The following is a 23,666-nucleotide window of genomic DNA, read 5'->3' as shown; positions in this document are numbered from 1 at the left end:
GAATGCATGGGCCTCAAGGTTAGCACCAGTTGAGATAAGAAACTACTTCTCCTGTTTCTATCCAGTAACCCCACTAGAGGAAGGTTCTAGTTAACAAGCTCCAGGTGTCAGTTAAATATAGGGTAAAAGTTAGAGCGATAGATAAGTGCCTGCATAAGGATTCTTGGGAGTTTAGGTTGTTTTTCTTATAAGTTTGTTATTATTCATGACGTTCAAGTCACCACCCCATAAAGGGGGCGTAGATGCTAATATTGGGTATAAGTATTATCTGCAATTGTATTCCTACAGAGAGCTTGTGTAAGCTTTCTCCCTGTGTACACCTGTATACAATAAAAACTCACTTGTTATTCTGAACCCACATTGTAATTGTTTTTTTACCGCTTTCACAGACGCGTTTCTGGAAGGGAAGTAAAAGTTAGAGGCCTCACGCGATCCCCGGCATCTATTTTAAATGCTTTCGGGAAAGCGCAGGGCCTCTATACCAGCCACGCCCCCAGCTCCCCACTTCACGCACCCGAGTTAGTACACACATCTGAAAAATGTATATAGTTACGTGCCTAAATGTCTGTATTAAACTGGATCAATTTAATTGAGCAATACAGAATTCATTGGAAAGGTGGAAAGCCATTTTTTAAATTAATTTTTTTGAACTGTTTAATTTGAGTAACCTCTTGAACAATCCGATTTGTACATTCAGCTGCTCTAGTTTACAAATTCTTTCCAACCTGAGCAATATTAGTTATTATTGTATATGAAATCTTATCTGCTGTGTGCTTGGGTATGTATGTTTTTGCAACTGATGGAAAAAACAAAAGTTTAGCCAACTGTATTACAATTAAAAAAAAAAAAGTATATTTTTACATTAAGAAACTAAAAAAAAAATTCAAAAATCATTTTTCATTTATAAATCTTAGTACTTTTGGCTTTTTACAATTCCTCGGCAACGCCGAGTACTTTCAGCTAGTATTCCTATAATTCAGTAACTCATTAAAAAAAAATCCAAAACCATTGAAATAAGAATGAATCTGTTCAATGATGCAGGTCAACGGAAATGGTCAATACAGAATTTCCTAAATGTTACACCAGCTAAAAATAACTGCCCAAAGCAAGACTCGCACAGATCCGCAGCACAAACACATGGCAAGGGTTAATATGTGCAAATATTGTACTAAACAAAAATCAATGGATCCGATGACGTTTATCCGAGTAACTGGTGTGCATCCATAGTTACTGTGATCAAAGACCAAAGAACCGGGACAGGTCCCTCGTGAAATGTATAGGAAGCTACAAAACGGCTTTATGACATCTCAGAGGGAAAAGGGGGACGTTTTGACAGTCCAGATTTACCAAGGTCTTCAGGGAGATGTATCGTCGTTGAGGAGATACTAACAGTTGAAACATTTCAACTGTGTGACCAAAAGTTAACTACCAAAAAATGTTTTTTCAAAGAGAATTTTATTTTAGAGATTCTTTACAAAGATTGTTGCAATATGAAAGTTGTTTGATAGAAATATCAAGCTGTCTTGTCAAACACACGGAATTAACCAAAAAAATATATTTCAGAGCTCACAGAGCTTAAAAAGAGCAAAAGATTATATGCAACCAGACAAAATATCCCCGCATTTCCCTCGGATAGTTATACCGTGGTGTTCCAGAATAAGTCCCATGCAAAGTAGCCTGTTGGCCTGGAAATGCAGCTGAAATTTTGTTTGGTACTTTAGAAACACCAGGACACTATTTACAATAAAGAAAATTTTCACAGATACATAAATCTAAATATTACCGTCAAGATTTAAAATCGGCAATTTGACTTTCTCCTAACCTCCCTCTTCTCTCCAATTACTCAGGTTAAGCAAAAAGTGATAAAGAAAAAACAACCCTTTACAGTCAAGGTTTAACCACACGCTAAGAGTAGCTTCACATCGCTAACAGATTTGATGTTAACCGATTGTACATTTGACATAAGATGGAAACATGTTGCGCTCTTCATAACTTTCCCTTCTGAAGGGCAAGTAAATTAAGAAAAAAAATCCCCACTGCCCCTTTACCTACTCTGCTGCCCGTCAAAGGAATCTATTCCTACATCAATAGTAAGGCAGCACAAGAAATGAATGTATTTGAATGCTAGCGAGATGACACATTGCATTCGTTCTCTTTATTTTTAAGGTATTAGACGTGTACACAAAGACATTACACCCTCTCCTCTTAACTTGGATCTAAATAAAAAGACCTTCGGACAATTCGATCAGAAAAAAAAAAAGCTATGTACAAAAATGGTTTTCAAGTCTGATTCATCGGCGGACAGGAACGAGAAGCTGAGTTGATGTCATGGAGTCGGGGAAAAGGCTGTGGTAAGTCGGAAGAGGAACATACGCAGCTGTGATCATTTTACCTGTTTGGGGGGAAGAAAAAAGTTTAAATAAAGGGCACATTTACTACAAGTGCTTTCTAAGAAGAAAAAAAGGGGGAAACCCCACTTACCAGCAAACCACCTTCCATGCAGCGCATTAACAGCAGCTATTGCAGCCGTGATGGAGGGACATTTAACGTATACATTGCCCTGGAAAAAACATTGCACATATTTATATATAAAATATCATCAATTCGCTCTGTGCTATCTTCACAACTGCTAAGCAAAATAGTCTACAAAGTACATTTTTAGCCGTAAAGCATCTGTGGGGTTTATCTTTACCAGCAGTTCTCATTAGACTAGCATTGAAGTGCCTGGCTGTTTTGTCGCCAATGCTTTGTATATCCTTGCTTTTTAAATACCCAAATTTCTACTCATACTATTGCTCTCTTTAGCAGGTGATATTGAACCTAACCCAGGTCCTCCCATTTCAGCTCTGTCCCATGCCCGAGAATTCCACCTTTAAATTCCAAAAAGGGCTATCTGTCGCCCATATAAACATCCGGAGCCTGCTGCCCAAACTGGACGAACTAAGGGCATGGTGCCTTATGCATAAACCGAAAGCCATCGTTCTTACAGAAACATGGCTAACCCATAAAACCCCTGATGCAAATATCGCCATTCAGGGATACTCCATTTTTAGGAGAGATAGGTCAAAGAGAGGAGGAGGGGTGTTATTTTATATTGCAGACACCTTACAATTTACACTGTTAAATTGCCCATCAAGTCCACCCTCTTTTGAAACTCTAGTTGGCAAAATCTGCCTCCCCTTTTCTAAGCCCATCTTGCTTGCTGGCATCTACCGCCCCCCTAAAGCGCCTCTACAATCCTTGACTGATATCACCCAATTTCTTGGCTCCATTTCCTCTCTGAATGAGAAGAGTGAGCTGCTAGTTCTTGGGGATTTCAACTTCAACTGGCTTGACCCTAAAAACCACAAAATCCAGATACAACTCAAGTCACTTAACCTATCGCAACTCATTTCCCAACCCACACGAATAAACCTGAAATCGCATAACCATTCCTTGCTAGACTGGATTCTCTCAAACCCCAGCAGAAACCAATCCTCTGGCATCCTTCCTGATATTTTCAGTGACCATGCAATAGTGTACTGTAAGGAAAATTAAACTGCCCCAATCAAGCCCTAAAGTTCTCCTCACTAGAACATTTAAAAACTTTAACCCACAACAGTTTCTGGCTGACCTTACCAACTGCCCTTGGCACAGAATCGATTTAATTCCCGACCCTGATTCTGCGCTCGACTATTTCCAATCCGAGTTCATAAAACTCTGCGGTACCCATGCTCCACTGCACAGAATAAGGGTACGGGGGGGCCCACCTTCCATGGGTTACACCTGACGTTATAGCCCTCTACCAGTTCAGGGATACCTTGTGGAAAAGCTACAAAGTAACTGGCACTACCAAGGATCTCAATCACTACAGATGCCTGCGGAACGTGTGCACAAGGCAAACAAGGCACGCAAAAGCACAATATTACTCTGACAATCTCCACCAGAATACATCAAACCCAGCTAACTTCTGGAAGGTTATCAACAATATATTCCAGGCTCCTAGCCATCAACAACCAAGTAATATCACTAAGGGGGATATTACTCTGACAAACCCCACTGACATTGCAAATGCATTCAATGATTACTTTGTGGGGTGTATCACTAACTTATTAGCGAAACGCAGCCCAAACCACAAACCTGAATCTCATCCTGGGAGTACCTCTACAGTCCCACCCTCTCCCAACACTGCCCACAATTTTCAATTTGGCCCAGTATCTGAAGAGGAGATTATACAAGCGCTCCTCAAACTAAAACTAAGCAGCCAATGTGGACCCGACTTACTACAATCTAGGTTCCTACGACTTTGTGCCCCAGCCATTGCCAAACCAATTGCGTCCATAGTCAACTCTATCCTGTCTGCAGGCCATATCCCTAAGACCTGGAAAACTGCCAGAGTTGTCCCAATCTTCAAAAGTGGGGACAAAAACACTGTCTCAAACTACAGGCCAATCTCACTTCTCCCAATTCTATCCAAAGTCATGGAAAAATGTGTCCTCTCCCAATTAAGCGATTTCTACAACAAGACAAATTTCCCTAGCCAATTCCAATCTGGGTTTCGTCCCAAACACTCCACCGTAACTACCCTGCTAAAAGATTGCAATGAAATCCAGTGTGGAATGGAACGGGGACAACTCACTGGTGCAGTATTCCTAGATTTTGCAAAGGCTTTTGACACAGTTGATCATGTTATCCTGCTTAACAAACTCCAGAGCTCTGGAATAGGGAAGCATGTTTTAAACTGGTTTCAGTCCTACCTATCGGGAAGATCCCAACATGTGTCCATCTCAGGCTCTAACTCCAACCCCCTGGATATCACCTGTGGTGTCCCGCAAGGCTCTGTTCCGGGCCCCTACTCTTCTCAGTGTTCATTAATGATCTTCCCACAGCTTGTAAGGAAGCCTCAATACACATGTATGCAGATGACACAATCCTATATGCACACAGCCATAGCCTCTCTGACCTTCAACACATACTTCAGTCTGACTTTTTGAGACTCGAAAACTGGATTTCCCAAAACAAACTGTTTTTTAAACACTGACAAGACTGTAACAATGGTATTTGGGACCAAGACTAAATTTTTAAAGCTTCCAGCGACTGAGCTCCTGATTAGAACCAACGTTAACACCACCCTAACCCATGTCACTAGTTTGAAATACCTGGGCTTATGGTTTGACTCCCACTTAACATTCGGGATGCACATTGATACCCTGACAACCAAGACCTATGCCAAACTAGGGGTACTTTACAGGAACAAATCCTCCTTAAGTCTCCTGGTCAGAAAGCGTATCGCACAGCAGATGCTAATGCCAATTATTGACTATGGAGACATAGTATATGGCTCGGCACCTCAAACCCACCTTAGCAAACTTGACACCCTCTACAATTCAATTTGTCGTTTTGTTCTCCAATGCAACTACAACACACATCACTGCGAAATGCTCAAAGAACTAGATTGGTCATCACTCGATTGGCGCAAAGTTCACCTTTCCTGTCTTGCCTTCAAATACTTTATGGGCAAACTACCCACCTATCTGAACAAGCTCCTCACCCCTACCACATGCAGCACTTATCACCTGAGATCAGACTCCAAAAGACTGTTCATGGTCCCACGGCTCAACAAAGTATCCGGCCGTTCCTCCTCTTACCGTGCACCCCAAAACTGGAACAACCTACCAGAGACTCTCACATCCACCACCAGTTTAAGTTCTTTCAAATCTAAGGCTGTCTCACACTTTAATCTGGTCTGTAACTGTTTCATACGCCCATAATATATATTTTCTTTAACTGTGCATGCAATGTCTTGTATATAATGTATACCCTGTTCATTTATGTAACTATTTGTAACCATGTATTATTTGTCTTAACTCTGTGCCCAGGACATACTTGAAAACGAGAGGTAACTCTCAATGTATTACTTCCTGGTAAAATATTTTATAAATAAAATAAATAAATACAGCATTGAATAAACTAAAATGATTTCATGTTTCATAATAGAAAAAAGAAGAAAGCCACAAAATATTTTTTGTGCCCGCGTTATACGAAATTGGGGAAACAAGATAGTTACACGGCAAATAGCAAATTACTGCAAATGGTTACTCCCGGCTTAAATACTTGATATAAAAGTGTGCGCAATAATGGCTAATATTGGCAGTTAGCAATATCATCTGGGATCGGCCTGCCACCAAAGGTTACAACAAAAGACAGAAATGCTCAGTGTTACATCCAAAGTGACAAAGTACATAGTACAATACTTCAGTGTTAACCTCATGAGTAAGGGTCATTTAGTTAAACGCTTTGGCCAAAGGGTTTAACTAAATGACCCTTACTCATGAGAAGATTAGCACTGAAGTATTGTACCATGTACTTTGGATGTAGCACTGGGCATTTCTGTCCTTTGTATTTATACATTCGGCCACGCTCAGTAGCACTTTTTTTTATTACACAAATATATATGCTGTGTATATGTGGTGGGGTTTAGGGGTTCTTAAGCTTTCTGGGATTGTGTGTTTACCTCCACCAAAGGTTGCCTGAACTGTTCGCACACAAAGGATATAAGGGGTCTGCAAGAACCTGGAAAACTCTGCACTAAGAAGCAAAGTGACTTTTTTAAAGGCCTCGTCCATAGTGCAAGATATGGAGCGAGCTACATAGCTCACGCAACAAACATGTGTATTACAAAGCGCAAGGCCATAGTGAGCGCGAGCTTGCACATGAGATACAAGGATACCAAAAGCAGAAGATACAAACTTGTTTGCTATTGCAGCGAGACATCCTAGTGGTCATGTGAGCCGCTAACAGCCAATGGAAATTTAGGTAAGCTATTCTGCCTGGATACTGTTCAAATTTCTTTTTTTGTCAGTTGATTTTCACGTGTGAGAATAAGGACAACTCAACTATTGCAAATTTGTTTCTGAGGTTTACAAACGTGAACCTTGAATTCATACCATGACAGAAATATCAATGATAATTTATGGAGAGAAATTTCTGATCTATTGTCCATAACTTGTATAATAACTTGTATAATTGTTTTTTTTTGTAGTGTACAATGCATCACATTTTATACTCCCCCCCCCCCATCCCAAGGCATGTTTTTGTGTGTGTTGTACACACACACACACACACACACACACACACACACACACACACACACACACACACACTTGCAGAATACGTCTGTGAATTGCATGGCATTATGCATTTTTATTAGTTGCTGAAGGCAAATGAGACGCCCCTCCACTTCATGACCACGCCCACTCCCTAGCTTTCCAAAAACCAACAGCCCACATCGCCGGAGAGGAAGCTCGCAAGGCGAGTAGCACTGTAGTGCTGGCTTTCACTATGGACAAAGCCTTGGGTTTTGTCCTTCTCAAGGTAAAAAAAGAAAATGGAATACCTGAGGTGAACTTTTGTCTACATAAATGTGAACAACGCCTCCATGCTTGTTGCATTCTTCAATAACATCATCCTTAATCTCGGTGTCCCAGCCTGCCTCCTCTTCTCTGTAACAGGAAGTTTGACAAAATTACACACAATAATTCTGAAGATTCCCTACCATTTTGTACGTCAATTTTTCCCATCAAGAAGTTTAATGTTGACCCATCTCTGCTGTCAGGCCCTGTTCTAACATACATTACAGGTGTGCTCGTTACGCCGTGCCAGATAATGGGTGAATAATATGATCTGTATAGCCTTATGGCTGCCATACTTCTTTTAATGAGCTATACTTTCAAGCCTGGGGCATCACTGCACAAATTCAGCTGACAAAACAAGGCAGCAAAACATCAGTTGATGTTGGGGTAACGTCATAAGGTCCCCGAGGTGCCCCTTAAATTAGATGTTGCACAAACGTCATGGGACACCCAATTATACTCATCGTTAACTTGAATATGTAAATGTATCAAGTAGCCATATACCTAGAAAAAGCCTGGTTATACTTACGTTTGTGGGTTGAACATGTTAGACAGCTGGAAGCATTGGGTTGCGAGTGGCTGAGTACTTGCTGGTGTTGGCAAAGTGGACGCTGTCAATGAGATAGCAGCAGCAGAGGCAGTAGCCGCAGCAAGAGCTAAAATCAACAACGGTTTTCAGAGATATTGCACTTATAATAAAGCAAAAAACAACTGCAATTACAGCCACCTTCAAAGCTGCCCACTAACAGCATTAACAAGCTAATGCAAAGCTGCATATATCTAATATTAACGAGCTACGGAATGGTTTCCCAGCCACACAATGTTTGTTTTTACTGACCAGCGAGTCTTACACGCTCGTCATTTAGTGCGTGCGCCTAAAGCGGAAAGCTTGGAAACTGATTTGCAGTCGCAAGCGCCGTATTCATATTCCCTGCAGCTGCCTAGATATCTCCTGGAAAAAAACAGATCTCTGTACTATTTGCAATGTCTAAGCGCTAACAGCAATGATACATTCAGAAACTGGGTCTGCTGCCCAATAGGGCTGAAATGTTTGAAGTAAAAACATAAGCAAACAAAATTCTCTCATAACAAAACTAAGCCCACAGGCATTTCTATCCTGCGCGGCAAATGCAATACTTTTCTTTACACGTGAGCCTTACCTTCACTGTGCTGGGTAATCCTTGACTGCAGTTCTGACAATAAAGAGTGTAAAAGAGTGATTAGAAGCATCATTTAGAAAACAGAGAAATTAGGACTTATTCTGATGAATATGAATGATATCACTAAACTGCAATACTGGCAAGATATTAAATCGTTTAAATGTGTCAACGTTAAATAAGTACTCAGAAAAGGTACATATCAGACTTCACCTGAACTGAAGATCATGGCTTGAGACAAAGTATTTGTGAAGACAAAAGCATAAATTCCTTTGTAAAAACAAATGCATCACATAAAGTTCTAATTAAAAGTGATCAAAACCCATTTCAGCTTTATAACTCCGATAAATGTCATCCAAAATTTACTGTGAAAAACACCACAACTAAAGAACCAGAGAAACTAGTGTTAGTGTATTAAAAAATGTACCAATTGATGTACAGCCCCATTACTTGGAGTACTATGTAAATATCGGAGCCTCCTTACCTGCTACAGCACCAAAAGCCAGAGAGCCGCTCATCTGTAGAGCTTGTTGAGCAGCAGGGGGTATCTGCAAACCTGTACCTGTAACAGAATAAACCGCATGAAAAAATGCTTCCGGTTCGAAAGCTACATTATAGAAAAGCGGTCTGCAGAAAGATTTGCTTTCCTGTTTCTCAGCTGCTGAGTAAATCACCCGCCACTTTTAAGGGTTACACTGCCTCTAGACTCCATATAAAGTCTTTGGACAAATGCATACAAACAGGATTTGACAGCAGGGAAGAACGTGGCCCAGCTCCTCTGGCATAACATACCCTCAGCAAGTCTTGCCATCAGTTGAAGTCTACCAGTGGTTCCGAGGTCAATTCCCGTCCTCTCCAGTTCATCGCTATCCAAAAATGAGCTGGCATTTGAAGCATCGGTACGTTCGGTAACATGGCCAACTTTCATTGGCCGGCCCGCAAGCTCAAAGCCATTCAACTGCTCCAGGGCTTTTTTAGCACATTCTGAATCTGAAAACTACAGCAACACAAACAGTTAGCAAATCAATAGTGGTGCATGCTCCCCCCCCCCCCCCCCCGAGCAAATTCAGTCGCACCCCCACCCCCAAGTAAATTCACAGTCGCACCCCAACCCTGAGCAAATCCGCAGACGCACACGCAATTGGCAAAACCGCATTACATTTTTAGGGCACGAAAATTATCAGATATTCCAGGGTCACTCACTGTAATAAACCCGTATCCCTTGGAGCGGCCGGTCTCGCTGTCCATCATCAGCTGGATACTTTCAATCTAACACAGAAACAATTGCGTTTAGTTTAGAGCTTTTTTTCTGGTTTCCAAAAAGTGAAGAACCAAATAAAACAAACCCAGCCTGTTAAATAACAAGGCCAAAGTTCTGCAGGGACAATTGTTTTTTATTTGGTAAAAATAGAATAGCAACACTTTAACCCTTTGGGTAGCCCTATGACAGTAGCAAATTTTTGCCAGGGCAGATCACGTCCCGCGCTCGTCCTGTGGAGCTCAGTACGTTATCTGACGCATTGCCATCCGTGACTGAAGCAATCACGTGGCCGAGCCTTGAAGCGGTACTGTGATTGGAGAGCCCGTGGCACCTGGCCCCCCCGGAGTTAACCCATGGAAACACCCCCTTTTATCTCCCGCACCCCCCCCCCCCACCACCAAGTACCAAACTTTACTTTGTTTTAACTTTCTCCTTGCAAGGAGAAACAAAGGACTGTGGGAACCAGACAATAGGAAGCTGCAATGTAGTCTCCCACGGCCACTGCTTCCTAGTGGCTGCCAGAGCGAGGCTGAAGCAAGTGACCCGCACGTGGGATTGGAGCTTTAGGTGCTGCTGAAAATAAGCAGACTTCTTAAAGTCTGAGCTTTCCTGTGAACTCACTCTGCCAAATGGTTCGAAAATGCCACGCAGCATATCTTCTGTTATGTTGAAGTGTAGGGAGCCCACATATAGTCGCATTGGCCCCGCACTTCCCTTCTGAAGGTTATTGGCCATCGCAGCAGCTCGGTTTTTCTCTGCCTGCAACAAAAGTAGATTTACACTTATGAGAAACTCCTTTAAATATATGGTTTATAGCTGTACCGTGAACATATTGTCATGGAAGGCCAAGCAAACCCATCACCTGGAGCTATTCATACAGTCATGTGAATCAAGCAGAAGGTAAAACAAAAAGATTCAATATATTTAAAATCACTAGATTGCAATTTCTAAACGCAAGTGCACAATTTAGAAAACAAACGGTGTTTAATGAATGCTCTTTGTAATCAGACATATCCCTAACATCCCAGATAATCCATGAGGTTTTTGAGATTAGATCTCTTCAGATGTTATAACAGGGTCACCTACTCCCAGCAATTCCCTACGAAATGACTGAAAGAAAGAAAAAGGTATGGCCAGCATTAAATCCAAAAAGGACACCTGTCAATTGTTTTACCATTTTAATAATACGGAGCCGGGGAATATTGTTTGTTTGCAACTCACTCTTAATAAAACATGCAGCGTTACTTTGAATATGCATTTATTCACAATTCTTCTAGAACATGGCAGCATCATATGCACCACAGGCATTATATGCATACCATACTCCATACCCTTAGAGCTGTCAGCAACAAAGCAGCATTTATGCACACTGCTAGAAGTTGCCAGAAGTCAGACATTAGGACCACGCAACACAAAATGGTAACGTAGCACAGTACATACCTGGGAAGCCTGCACTATGATTGGGACTCCAAGGACTCTCTGCCCAGTTAAGCCAATCGCCAGGGGGACCGAACTCACATCCACAAACTCTACATAGGCAATGCCCTTTGAACGCCTGGAATTTCTATCAGAAATCATCCTCACATCACGGACCTAAGGAAGAAACACATTGTAGTTTGTTTTACACAACCAGTAATGTAGCAACTATAGGTTTTTTTTATTTTTTTTTACAACTTATAAAAAATGCTTAAAAGTCAAAACTGCCTAACCCTTACTGTGTCAATATCAGTGACTGAGGGCCATAGACATGCTTCAGGGACACAACTACTTTGGCAAAAATCAAATGTCTCACACCACCACCAGAAACAGAAGAGGAAGATCTGAACGCAGCTGCAATCAGCACGGCACACAAGGGCCTTCTACATGCAACAATCAGCATAAGGTAGTGAAACTGCCCCAATCACCGGATGTATGTTTGTGCACGTGCTAGGACAGACCCGAGACATTGTGATCACATAAACAGTCATTTACCTTGCCAACTGTAGAGAAAAACTCTTCCAAGTCTCTTGGGCGGATTCTTGCGGCAAGTTGCATACAGAACACTGTCCGTGCATCTCTTTCTTCAGGACTCAGATTATCTATTGGTTCTCTAAAAAAATTTAAAGAAAACACTAGATCCAAGACATTACATATATTTCCCCCCCATTTCAATTACCTTGATATTTAAAATGCACCAGTCATTCAAAATTGGGGCACTAAAGATATACAGCACTGGATAATTAACAATATGCCTTAAAAAAAAACAACACTTTCATTAGGGTTGTTTTACTGCCAAAGAGGAAGATGCATCAGCAAAATATGAGTAGTCATCTTTCCACTGCATCCTACATAGATAAAATCACTGTAAAGATAATATTATTGGGTGCATTGGTGAATCTGGTTACCATATTACGAGCTATAAGATCAGTGTGTCCCAAGGCGCCGCCCCCACAAAAACACTTAGGCGTTGGCTAAAATGGATGAAAACGGAAACCTCCAAAAATGTTTCATTGTAACACATGGGCCTCTTTACTACACTACTTTGGGAAGGGCAGCCATTTTATTCAGTCAAACCGCCACATTTACAAAAACATACCACTAACGTGACGCCGCAAAGTTGTTGTACAGGTCACCTGTAATAAATGTCTCAGTAATGCATAAAGTAACATCCCTTTTCCACTTCATTGCTGTGCAACAACTTTATGGGTCTAGCAGCAATCGCCCCAACGTGGAAGTAAAGCCAAAGTCATTACAATGCAGCCTTGCATACATTGTTTTCTTTCAAAATCTAACTAGGATACAGGCAATTCATTTTTTTGTTCGGCTTCTGCAGATTCTCTAAAAATGTTCGGTAGCCATATGTATCCATTCCCAAGACCATGTTCTACAGGGCTCTGTATCTTATGAACGGAGAACCGCAGGGCTAATACAGTCTAATTTATTGCACAATTCTCAGTAATAAACGGTCAGTAACTCTAAGTTACCCAACACCTATATACATAGATTACGACACATACCTTACAGGGCTTTTCTCTTTCTTTTGAGGGCTTTTGCTCTTTGATCGACGCCTGGATAACAAAAAAGTAACCAAAAATTATTTTAAGTAAATAAATTGTGATTGAGACAGTTTTCATACTGAATCAGTAAATGAGCAAACCTTAATTTCGCGTTGTGTTGCACGCCCATCTTCCCACGCATAGAACTGCTAAATTTTGGTCCAGAACTAGGACAGAAAAGGGTAAATTACAATTAGGAAGAGAGATTTACAGATTAATATAGACCTGTACATAAATCTACAAACCTGAAATCACCCAATTACAAATTCATTTAGGATTTTACATTGTACAGATGTAAGGGATATATTCTGATCTTTCTGCACCTTTCATTTTTATCTTTTCAAACCCCTCACCTGTCTCATGTGCATGCACCATGAGGCATTCACACATCTCCACAAAATTGGCAGATTTAAAACAGAAGCAATTTAAATATACTTTTTTTACTTGTATTTCCGTTTTACAAGGATTGGATGCAAGTTGTGATACCCTTTAGTGGCCAAACATGACCATTCTTCCTGGAAAGCTTGTGTCGCTCCCACAAAAAAAAAAAAAACCTGCAACAAACCTACAATTCTCCATGATTAATCCGCCTACGAGCACTTCTGTAAATACAATTGGCTGGTCATTTGTGCATACACATCGTGCAGTTTACAATTACAAAAGGTATTTGAATACAACGTACACAAAAATGCAATAGCACAGTTATTCTAGAACATTCTCTTTTGATTATAGCAAGGGAAAATGCGTTTTGGGCATTTAGAATAAACCAAAACTTATCCCAAAAGGCTGAAGCAGGAGATCAATAGAAGGTCACTGGCTTGCAAGAGGGACAACCTGCTTTGAATACCAGTGTCCCCTATCCTTGCGACCTTGGGGAACGTACTGTCACTGCGCCTAAGGCCGCGCTTATACTGCGCACGACAGGTGACGTCACCCGTCGCCAACCGCGAAAGTTAGAATTTAACTTTTGGCGACCAGGCCATTGATTGGTTCAGAGGCTGTCACATGTGGCGACAGCCTCTAAAAAATCAAATTTGATCGGCTTCAAGAATTCGCGTCGCGCTTTCTATAAGCGCACGCGACTACGGCAATGCTTTTGTTTTCAGGCGCCCTAGCCATCGCTATAAGCGCAGCCTAAGGCTGACCCCCGTGCCGCGCTCATGCTTGAGTGGCGACGTCACCAACTCTACAAGCATGAGCGTTCAGCAACTTTTTCTGCAAGTGCACGGGGCGTGGCTGGTTCTTTCTTCCCTGTAGTAACATAGGAGGGAGAGGGAGGAGGCGGTATGATACCTTTAATTGGACCAACAAGTAGTTGAAATGTTACAAGCCTTTGGGTCACCTGATGGTCCAGAAGTTTGAAAGCTTGTAACATTTCAACTACTTGAGATATATATATATATATATGGGTGACAATGGGGAAAGACAGGGTTGCAGACCTGTCTAAGACATGCAAATGAACATACAGTAATATTTACAGTTGCTATATATATATATATATATATATATATATATATATATATATATATATATATATATATATTTACATGCAATGGAGCAGTCGTCATCTCTCTCCTGTTTAAAAGTCTTGTGGGCCAATAGGAATCTGCAAGGGATGACGTTGTGGCTTCCTATTGGCCCGCTTAAAATTATATTGGGTGCCCAGCCACTTCAAAGTTATGTATCTCTGGCAACAGGGGGGTCCCCAGAGCTGAAATCAACACGGTTCAGCTCTAGAGACACCTTGCTTCAAACATGGTAAAAAAAAACAAATCATTAAAAACCCCGAGAGGCAATGGCCAAGATAGCAACGATATGAATAGCCGGCCCTTCAATTGAACAAGGCGCCGGGGCGCTTCTGCTAGTTAGGACTTTGGAAAGGATATACATACTAAGGGGTTCTGTAATGGCCTCTAAACTTGCGATCTCGACTTCTGGAGCGGCTCCTTCGCCGTTCCTTGCTCTTGCTGCGTTTCCGTTCATGGCTTTTACTACCCTTCCTTTCCCGATCTTTGCTGCGTTTACGTTCCTTGCTCCTGCTGCGTTTTTTCTCTCGACTGCGGCTCCTGCTTTTACTTTTTTTTCTCCTTCAAATTTAGACAAAAACAGATGGTTATTGTCAAAGTTACAAATGGACAGAGCACTCAGTAAGGAGCGGATACTGAACATGAATTACTGATCTCCGACTTCACATTCTGTTGAAGACTGCTCAAGAGATGGGTTGAGTTGTGCTACGTTCATTACTAAACTCAACCGGAATAGACAATTTAAATAAAGCATTAATTAACACCTTCCCCCAATATAAATAAAGTCTTTAGTCATCTAAAAATTGTTACTTGCTGTCTCAATTTATTTTCTGCTATTGTTGGTCTCCTTTCAGTTGCTCAAATACTTACATTGTTTTTCCAACCTTACAGAATATCTTTCAGCGATTAACACTTCACAAACCAGACAATCGGTTTAGTGTAAGGGGAGTACCTCGTAGAAAGAAAGTGAACTGATGACAATGGAAGTTTAATTTAGGTCAATGACACCACAACAAATCAGGCAAGTATAGGTATTTTATTTTAACTCTCATTGTCCCCATAGTAATCAAATGCGGTTTTACAATCTTGACCTAATCACTTCTTGTGACATGTTGCACATGCAGGGAGGAGATTATTCATCCATAGCCCTTCCTTTAATGGCAGCATAAGTTTAAAGAGATAATGGGAAGGGACAACAATTACCAGGCAACATGCAAACCGCTTCAGCGCCCTTATGACAATCAGTCCGCAAGGGCCACCAACAGGTCAGGTTTTCAGGATATCCCTGCACAGGGGGATCAGGCAGTGGCTCAGGCGAAGACTGCACCACCAATGCTGAAGCTGGGATATCGTGAAAACCTGACCTGTTGGTGGCCCTTGAGGACTGGAGTTGGCCACTTCTGGCATGTCATGAAAAGTGGCACCCTGAAGGTTAGGACATACGCTGCACATCATGGACTTCGGCTTGTTTTGTAGGACCCACCTTTTTCATGGCACCACGGAAAGGACATTGTGGTCATGTCATCTGTCCTATACAGCGACCACTGTAATCATAGTTCCTTAAATTACTCAGTGTTGTGGACCATAAATGTACTTTTGGGACGTACAAAAGAAATATGGATGCCAGTAAAAAGGGGGTACAATAAGCTGCCTTTACCTCAATATCAACACGAGTGAAAGAACCGTTAAGGTAATACTGTTTGCCACTTACTTCTTGCTGCGTTCTTCATGTCCATTGGCACTGCTCAACTTGTTCTCATCCTAAGCAGGGTTGATAGAAGAACATCATGAGGGCGAAGTGGAATTATTTCAAGTGGTCAAAGGGTAAAGGGAATTGGAATGAGAGAATACAAAAAAAAAAAGTTTAATGACTAAGTAACTATTAAAACTTATGTGGAAAGCTACAAAAAAAAATATACATGGGAACTTGTTTAAGCAGTTCACTATGATGTAAAGTCATCTATATAAATTACAGTTAACTAATACAACATTGTTTTTAGTAGTATATACTAATACAATTCATGTAGTTCTGGCTTGGTTTAAAGTATCCTGTAGCTCTGTAGCGCTGAGTGGTAAAATGCTGTCATTTTGTTTAAATGTGGAAAAGTAGTATTGGTTTAAGGTCTCATTTGGTGCTGTGCTCCTTGTGGTCAGTACCAAGGCTATTGTTTGCCTAAGCCCCAAGCGGCCATGCTAGCAGCCAGCCACTATCGATTTCCTGTGACCGATGCCATTCCTGTGATCTTCGCCCATTTTCGTTGGAGGGTTGGGACTGTAAGAGCTTGGTGCCACCTCTGTCACACATCTCGCCCTGAAGCAAACAGGGATTCACACTGCTTTAGTAACGTCGACTCCCAAGAAAAGTCAGCAATTATGCACCTGTCCAGCCTACACATTTCCTTACTGCCATACCGGTTTACACGGAGAACATCCATGTTAAGTTAGGGTGCATGAAGTTAAGCATTTAAAACACTTTCTCCAAGGCTAGTTGATTAATTAACATTACTACGCCACTACAGACTAATAGCTAGTCCAAGAGACACTTTATTGTGGTAATAAGACCACGGTATGAACTAAAACAAAAAAGGTCTTGTAAGACACCAGTTACAAAGTGAGCACAATTAATATCGGGCCTTCTGTGATTTATGCATGCAAATAGTAAGGCAATCACCACCCATGGTGAAGAGGGGAGGAATAACATTTGCGTCTCCAAAGTAGCAACTTGGCACTAATGTAAAAAATAAGAATCCATACTATTTTAGGGAGTTTGAGTTCTGCATTTACATTTGAGCTGCACTTAAGGCTCAGGACAGCAGCTATCACAACTGTGGTTGCAGAGACGGACTTGTTTACAAGGAGTATGTCTTGGCAGGGATCCAAGAATTTTGGTATTTTTTTTACTCCGAGGTTGACCGCTTCCTGTCCTCTTGTGAGGTTTATCACCAGCCTTCATTTACTTTGTGATTACAAATGCTAAACTGGTCTGTTAAGAGGAGCAGACAAACTGCTGAACTGCACTGCTCTCAGTTGGTGAAAGTGGATATTCTTGGACCCCCACATGTTTGTTTGTTTTTTCCCAAAAACCACTGCATTCACCTTGTTGCTATGCCAAACAGGAGCTGGGCAGTTCTTAGGCAAGTCTTTTTACCTAGGGGACCACGGTACAGCGATACGTCACTCAATTACTACCTTATGATTGACAGTTCACACTGGAATCAAAGGTGAATTCATGGGAGTAGAGGTGATATATCGTTAGGCAAGTCTACAAAAAGAGATAGATGGGCATTTATTTATCACGCTGAAGTGTAACTACTGCACAAAATAATGACATCAACAGTAAATATTTACTTTGCAAGTTACGTAACATCGCCAAAGGATAAGTCATGAGGGCTCCAGGGGTGTTAGTTTACATTTCAGCAGTAGTTTCATGAATAAACTACGTTCTGAAAAACAAAAGCGACTGGCATATGTTTCTCACCTTCCTGTAAGGAGCTTCCAGCATTGCTTCGATGTCAATATCATCAGCCATGTTTGTAGATCTAGAATAACAAACATAAAAGTACCACGTTAGCAAAGAACAGAATTGGCTTATTCACCAACACTCCTCTTTGTCCTTTGACAACGGCATCTGTTGCACAACGTTAAACATGTCAATTCCCTGATCGCTTCTCTGATCTCTCACCAGCACGTCTGTGATACTAGAAATACTGACACACCCCCCCCTCCAATACGGGCAAAAAATAATAATAATTAAAAAAAAAACACACACGCACACTGCTCTCTTCCTTAGCAACCACAACAAGCAATATACACAGTAGAACATGGATGTGTTCCAAACACTCAAAGAAGATACGATAATAAAATGTCAAAAATATATTGTCTTTACTTATATATTGAAATTAACATGGAGCAAACATCCATACATATCCATAATACCGATGTGGGCGAAATAACAAATCAGACATACACAACGCTATATCACATAATCCATAAATATACACAGGGAAACCTGCACTAGGGAAGGGAGACACGGTAGGGATAGACAAGGGGAAAGAGAGCGGGAGGGGGATAAAACAGGGGGCAACGTTTCGGGACTCCTAGCCCCTTCTTCTGGCCTGTTCCCTTAGATCAATCCGATCTAGGTACTTCCTTTACCCGTTACAAACAGGTGCTCCCAAACACTATGAACTAAGGCTGCACTTATAGTGCTGGCGACACGACGCCACAGCAAAACAAATGTATTGCCGCCGTGGTGTGCGCTTATAGTAAGCGCGACGCAAACTCTGGACAACGGTCAAATTTGATTTTTTCAGAGGCTGTCGCCACATGTGACAGCCTCTGAACCAAAGACCTGGTCGCCCGAAAGCGAAATACAACTTTAGCTAGTGCCGACGGCAACGGGTGACGTCATCCTTCGCGCGCACTACAAGCGCGGTTCAAGTATCAATGGATACAGATATGATGAATGACTGAATAGGTATCCCACCGTGGGGTACCACCTACAACAATTGTAGCAGACACTTTCTCAATAGAAACAGCCTGTCTTACATAACAGCACAAATTCTCCAAACACTGACGAGGCAAACCAAGTAATTTAACATATTAATGCAGTAGAAAACCAATCGGCTATTCCAGATATTTATGGAAAAACCTTATAGGCAGTGAAGACCCAGTCTCAAGATATCTTTCAAACGTGCAAAAAGAGCAAAATATCAAAGCAACTGAAAGAACAAACTGCCACCGGGATAATCTGACCGCAGGATGCCTCCTTTATACTTTCTTTAAGCAATATACATAGATCAGGGGATACAGATCAGCAGGATAGCAGGAGTGGGAATGTGGCTGGGACATATTACTGTTGGTCACAAGACACAGTAATTAACTCCTCAGCTGCCAGAAGGGACTGCCCTCTTGCAATAATGGGGTTAAATGAGTTGAGCTATAAACTTTAACCTGGTGCCACAGAAATATTCCATAAAGCAGCAGCCATTTTGTTCTAGCCCAGGAACCAGGGCTTCTTCTGGGATGTACAACTAAATAGTTAGGGCTGTTTTGTTACAGCCACTTTACGTCACTGCCTTTAACAAAACCTGACATCACTACTTTCTCCCCCATACAGACAAATGCAAAACGTGCCCCGCGGCGAGTCCTCGAGCCATTAGCTAATCAAACAACGAGCATTGCAATTTCATTTAATATGCCAATTAGCCAGATTCTCTATACTGGCGAGATTGACTTCACTCTGAGAATACGACGCACAGCGCACGCTCCTCGCCGCCCGGCGATATCTCACACCTGTGACTGTATTTGCGTTTTCAGGCTGGATGAAACGTTTCACATATAAAGACACCCGGGCAAGTGATTCTTAGTTTGCCCTTTACACGTAGTCTGCAATATGGCGGGGCGGGGAGAATGCAAACTAAAGGCCAGCGACCAAACCTGGTTATACAGGTTGTGCAGATACACAGGGGCTCTGGGAAACATCCCAATATAGTAACACGTGAACATATAACAAACCGCCGGGGGATTGTGATTGTATCACAATGGGGGATTGTGATTGTATCACAACGGGGGATTGTGATTGTATCACACACTCAATACCACGAAAACACCTGCGCGGGGCAACATGTTTTTGGATAATGTGTTACTACCTATATGGTGAAGTAGAAATATGCATGTAAAAAAAAATGTTATATACATGTAAAGAAATACATACATTTGAGATATATAGAGTTATGTACACATCACGTTTTATAGATGGGCGGGGAAAAGGAAATAAATATATATATATAGCAATACACTATTAAAATGTGTATTGTAAGTCATAACATGATGTGAATATAGTTTGGTGTGTATGTTATAAGGTAGGGAATTGTATGTATGTATGTCTATTTATATAGCGCCATTAATGTACACAGCGCTTCACGGCAGTAATACACGTGACAATCATAAATAACTTCTTCCCATTGTGTCCTTTGTATTTGTTACTAGATCTATAGTCACTCATGATATAATACATCACGTAACATCCTACGTTATAACATACGACACAAATTGTATATATACTTACATCCAACATGATATAACAGAATATAAATATATACAGTGGTGGAATCAAACGTGCAAGAAAATATATATACACACATACTGTTTTGCGTGAATCCGAATTAAACACCCACAATAAACGCGTGTTCTCGCTGCTGGGGGGGGGGCTCCCCGATGTAACGCGGGAGGGGAAGTGCGCAGTTAGCGGGACACGTGCGGGGCGGCGGCCTGGGGACCGCAGCGCAAACACCCCGACCCAATCCCCCGAAAACACACAGAAATAACTACAGTACATGGGGAGCAACGGGGGGGGGGGTCAACCACAACAACAAGCGGGGATCGGGGCCTGTGGGAATCAGCACACAACGTGCGTCACACACACACAGTATATATCTATAAACACACACACACACACACAGTATATATCTATAAACACACACACACACACACACACACACACACACACAGTATATACACACACACAGAAATATAAATACATGTATATACACGTAAATCTAAATATGATCACAAATACGCATTACAATATAAATATATAAATACGGGTAGCTAATTCGTGGTCAGTCTTCCGATCGGATATATATATATATATATATATAAAACATTGGATCGGGAGCCTGGCCGTGCCGCGGCGTGTGCTTGTTACCTGAGCGACCCTCCTCGCAGCCCGGGGATTATTACTCTGCGCTCGGATCCGGATCGCAGGCCTCAGCCAGGCCCAGATTTTCAGGCGCGGGTTTTTGGTATTTTTTTTTTTTAACTTCGAGTGAACTAAAAAAAGAACAACCCTTCGTTACAAAGGAAAAGGCGGCAAAGATGGGGTGAGAGGGGGTAGGGAGGAGAGGTGGGGGTACAGCCGAGCACAGACCCGTGTGTTCGGTAAGGAAAGAGAGAGAAGGGGGGGAGGGAAGCTTTTTTTTCGGCCGCGTAATGGCAAACCTGCGACTCCCTGAAATGGCGGCGGCAGTCTCTCCCTCACAGGATCGCGCGCGGGGTTTCTCAGGCAGTGTCGCAGGGGGGTTCCCGCGAGACTGGAGGAGGCGGGGCCGGGGCGCGAGACTGGAGGAGGCGGGGCGGGCGAGGCAGAGACGCGAGACTTGGAGGGGGGAGGCTTGGGAGCTCGCGGCCTGGCCGGGTGGTGGTCACGCGGGCACTTTTTTCCCGCCTTAACTAACCGCCACAAACCCCACCGGGTTCTCTGTCTTTCTCTAGTCTTGGCCAACGGTAGAAAAACACGCAGACTTAATAATATTACGAGATAATGACAGTAAATGAAGATACACGATTAGACAAATAACAAACAAGCGAGTTATTAAAGTAATGCTGCCAGCTTAGGCTGGGCCTACGCTGTGTAATATATATAGCATATAGGCATATGAAAAACAAAAAGTTAGCGCTTTCTACTAAATTCCAAAGAATATACCATAAAGTGACACAATTAGAATCAAAGTAGGATGTGAATACAAAAATCACAAAAGTGTATCAAAAATGTATATAGAATGAACCATAAACATAAGTGTATGTACACGTGAATGAACCAAAAAGATACAAAATCAGTGCTGTGAATACAGTGAAAAATGTAAATGTCCATGAATAAAAGTACATTGATTAGAAAATATAAAAGGATATATAATGCTGTGATGGTCCCGCAGCTTCTGGAAGGATGAACCACATCCACAAAAGAAAGAAGCTTGTGCCACATAGCGTTATTTATTTTTGAAATAAATGTCAACACAGATAAATGCTACGTGGCACGCGCTTCTTTCTCTTTTTATATATATATATATATATATATATATATATATATATATATATATATATATATATATATATATATATATATATATATATATATCAAAAATAGATCTAGACACATCTTGACAAAGGTCAATTCTTGAACTGATATATATATATATATATGTATATATATATATATGTAGAGGTATCAGTACTGTGTTAGCCGAGCTTCAATAATCAAAAATAAGTAGACGATACCGTTCTGTGGCTAACGCAATGCTTTTATTTGTGCGAGCTTTCGAGGTACACTGATCTCTTCCGGTGATGTTACAATGAATAAAGCAAGCAAGGAGTTTACTTAAAAACAGTGTCTCTTGGAATGTTATCTGTTCTTGTCCTTCCCCTGTGAGTGGATGCGATTTATGACTTGAGGTGTTGAATGATTCCTGAATGTTAGTGATGTAAGAGTGTGTGTGTGTATCTATGTGAATCTAAATTAATGAAGAGCCCACAGTGTATACAGTGCTTTACAAAAGGTGTGTGTGGAGTGGGAGTGTATATTAATGGTGTGGGTAGGTGTGGAAATGTGAGAGATTGTTGCATTACTAAAAGTGTGTGTAGATACTATGTGGTCCCTATTGGTGTATAGGAATGGAAAAACATGGAGTATTTGAATGTGTAAGAGACAGCTGTGTGTGCATACATACATTCCCCCCTCTCTCTTCCCCCTCCCTCTCTCTCTCTCTTCCCCTGTCTACCCCCTCTCTCTCTCTCTCTCTTCCCCTGTCTCCCCCCTATCTGTTTGTCCCCCGTTCCCATCAATCCAGCTCCCCCCCCCCTTTCCAGCTCCGTTCCCCCCTCCTTTACAACTTCATGCAGTGTGTGTGTGTGTGCGTCAGTCAGTGGGTGTGTGTGTGCGCGTCAGTCAGTGGGTGTGTGTGTGCGCGTCAGTCAGTGGGTGTGTGTGTGCGCGTCAGTCAGTGGGTGTGTGTGTGTGCACCAGTCTGTGTGTGCGCGTCAGTGTGTGTGTGTGTGTGTTTGCGCGTCAGTCTCTGTGTGTGTGTGCTTCAGACAGGCCGTTCGTGTTGCAGTTCGTGTGTCAGTCAGTTTGTTGTTGTGTGCCCCCCCCACCCCTCTGCTTTTTCCTTTGCCTTAGGGGCGGTGGGGGGTGGTTGTTGATACCTGCTTGAGCGCCCGACTTCCCGGCCTGGCCACTGGTCCGGGGGTGGGGTCGATACCTGCTGGCGCCACCTCGGCCGTGGGGGGGGGGTTTGGGGGGTGGTGTTAGCTGCTGGCGCCATCCGGCTTCCCGGCCCGGCCGCGGGGGGAGGGGAGTTGATGAGGTAACTGGCTGCTGGCGCTCCCGGCGGTAGTATGTGAGGCGGCGGCGGCGTGTGAGAGGCGGCGGCGGCGGTTACTCGGCGGGATGCGGCGTGAGTTTTGCGGGCGGGAGGCAGCGTGTCTAGAGGTGAGGTGGAGGAGGGGGGCGTTTGAGG

The 23,666-nt window shown here is 42.2% G+C and overlaps 1 protein-coding gene across 5 annotated transcripts; it reads right to left on the bottom strand.

Moving 5' to 3' along the window:
• Positions 1–1,436: 1,436 nt before the first annotated feature.
• On the bottom strand, positions 1,437–21,494 carry RBM39 (RNA binding motif protein 39). 5 transcript variants are annotated; one of them, XM_075572547.1, is made up of 18 exons: positions 21,373–21,494; positions 21,080–21,204; positions 17,849–17,909; positions 16,082–16,131; positions 14,737–14,931; positions 12,946–13,011; positions 12,806–12,856; positions 11,781–11,898; positions 11,250–11,402; positions 10,431–10,568; positions 9,752–9,817; positions 9,341–9,545; positions 9,033–9,110; positions 8,552–8,584; positions 7,921–8,047; positions 7,376–7,481; positions 2,482–2,560; positions 1,437–2,392 (listed from the first exon to the last, which is right to left on the bottom strand). In XM_075572547.1, exons 3-18 carry the CDS (start codon positions 17,897–17,899, stop codon positions 2,292–2,294), a joined length of 1,617 nt encoding a protein of 538 aa, XP_075428662.1. In that variant the 5' UTR covers positions 17,900–17,909; positions 21,080–21,204; positions 21,373–21,494; the 3' UTR covers positions 1,437–2,291. The 5 variants fall into 5 exon arrangements, with proteins under 5 accessions (XP_075428662.1, XP_075428664.1, XP_075428663.1 ...); XM_075572549.1 differs by having other exon boundaries at positions 7,921–8,002; XM_075572548.1 differs by lacking the exon at positions 21,373–21,494 and having other exon boundaries at positions 21,080–21,366.
• Between the last annotated feature and the right edge of the window lie 2,172 nt (positions 21,495–23,666).

The sequence above is a fragment of the Ascaphus truei genome, chromosome 15 (genome assembly GCF_040206685.1).
Source record: "Ascaphus truei isolate aAscTru1 chromosome 15, aAscTru1.hap1, whole genome shotgun sequence".
Taxonomy (NCBI): Eukaryota; Metazoa; Chordata; class Amphibia; order Anura; family Ascaphidae; genus Ascaphus; species Ascaphus truei.
Note: the sequence above shows the minus strand (reverse complement) of the source record. Positions and strands in the feature narration are given on the sequence as shown.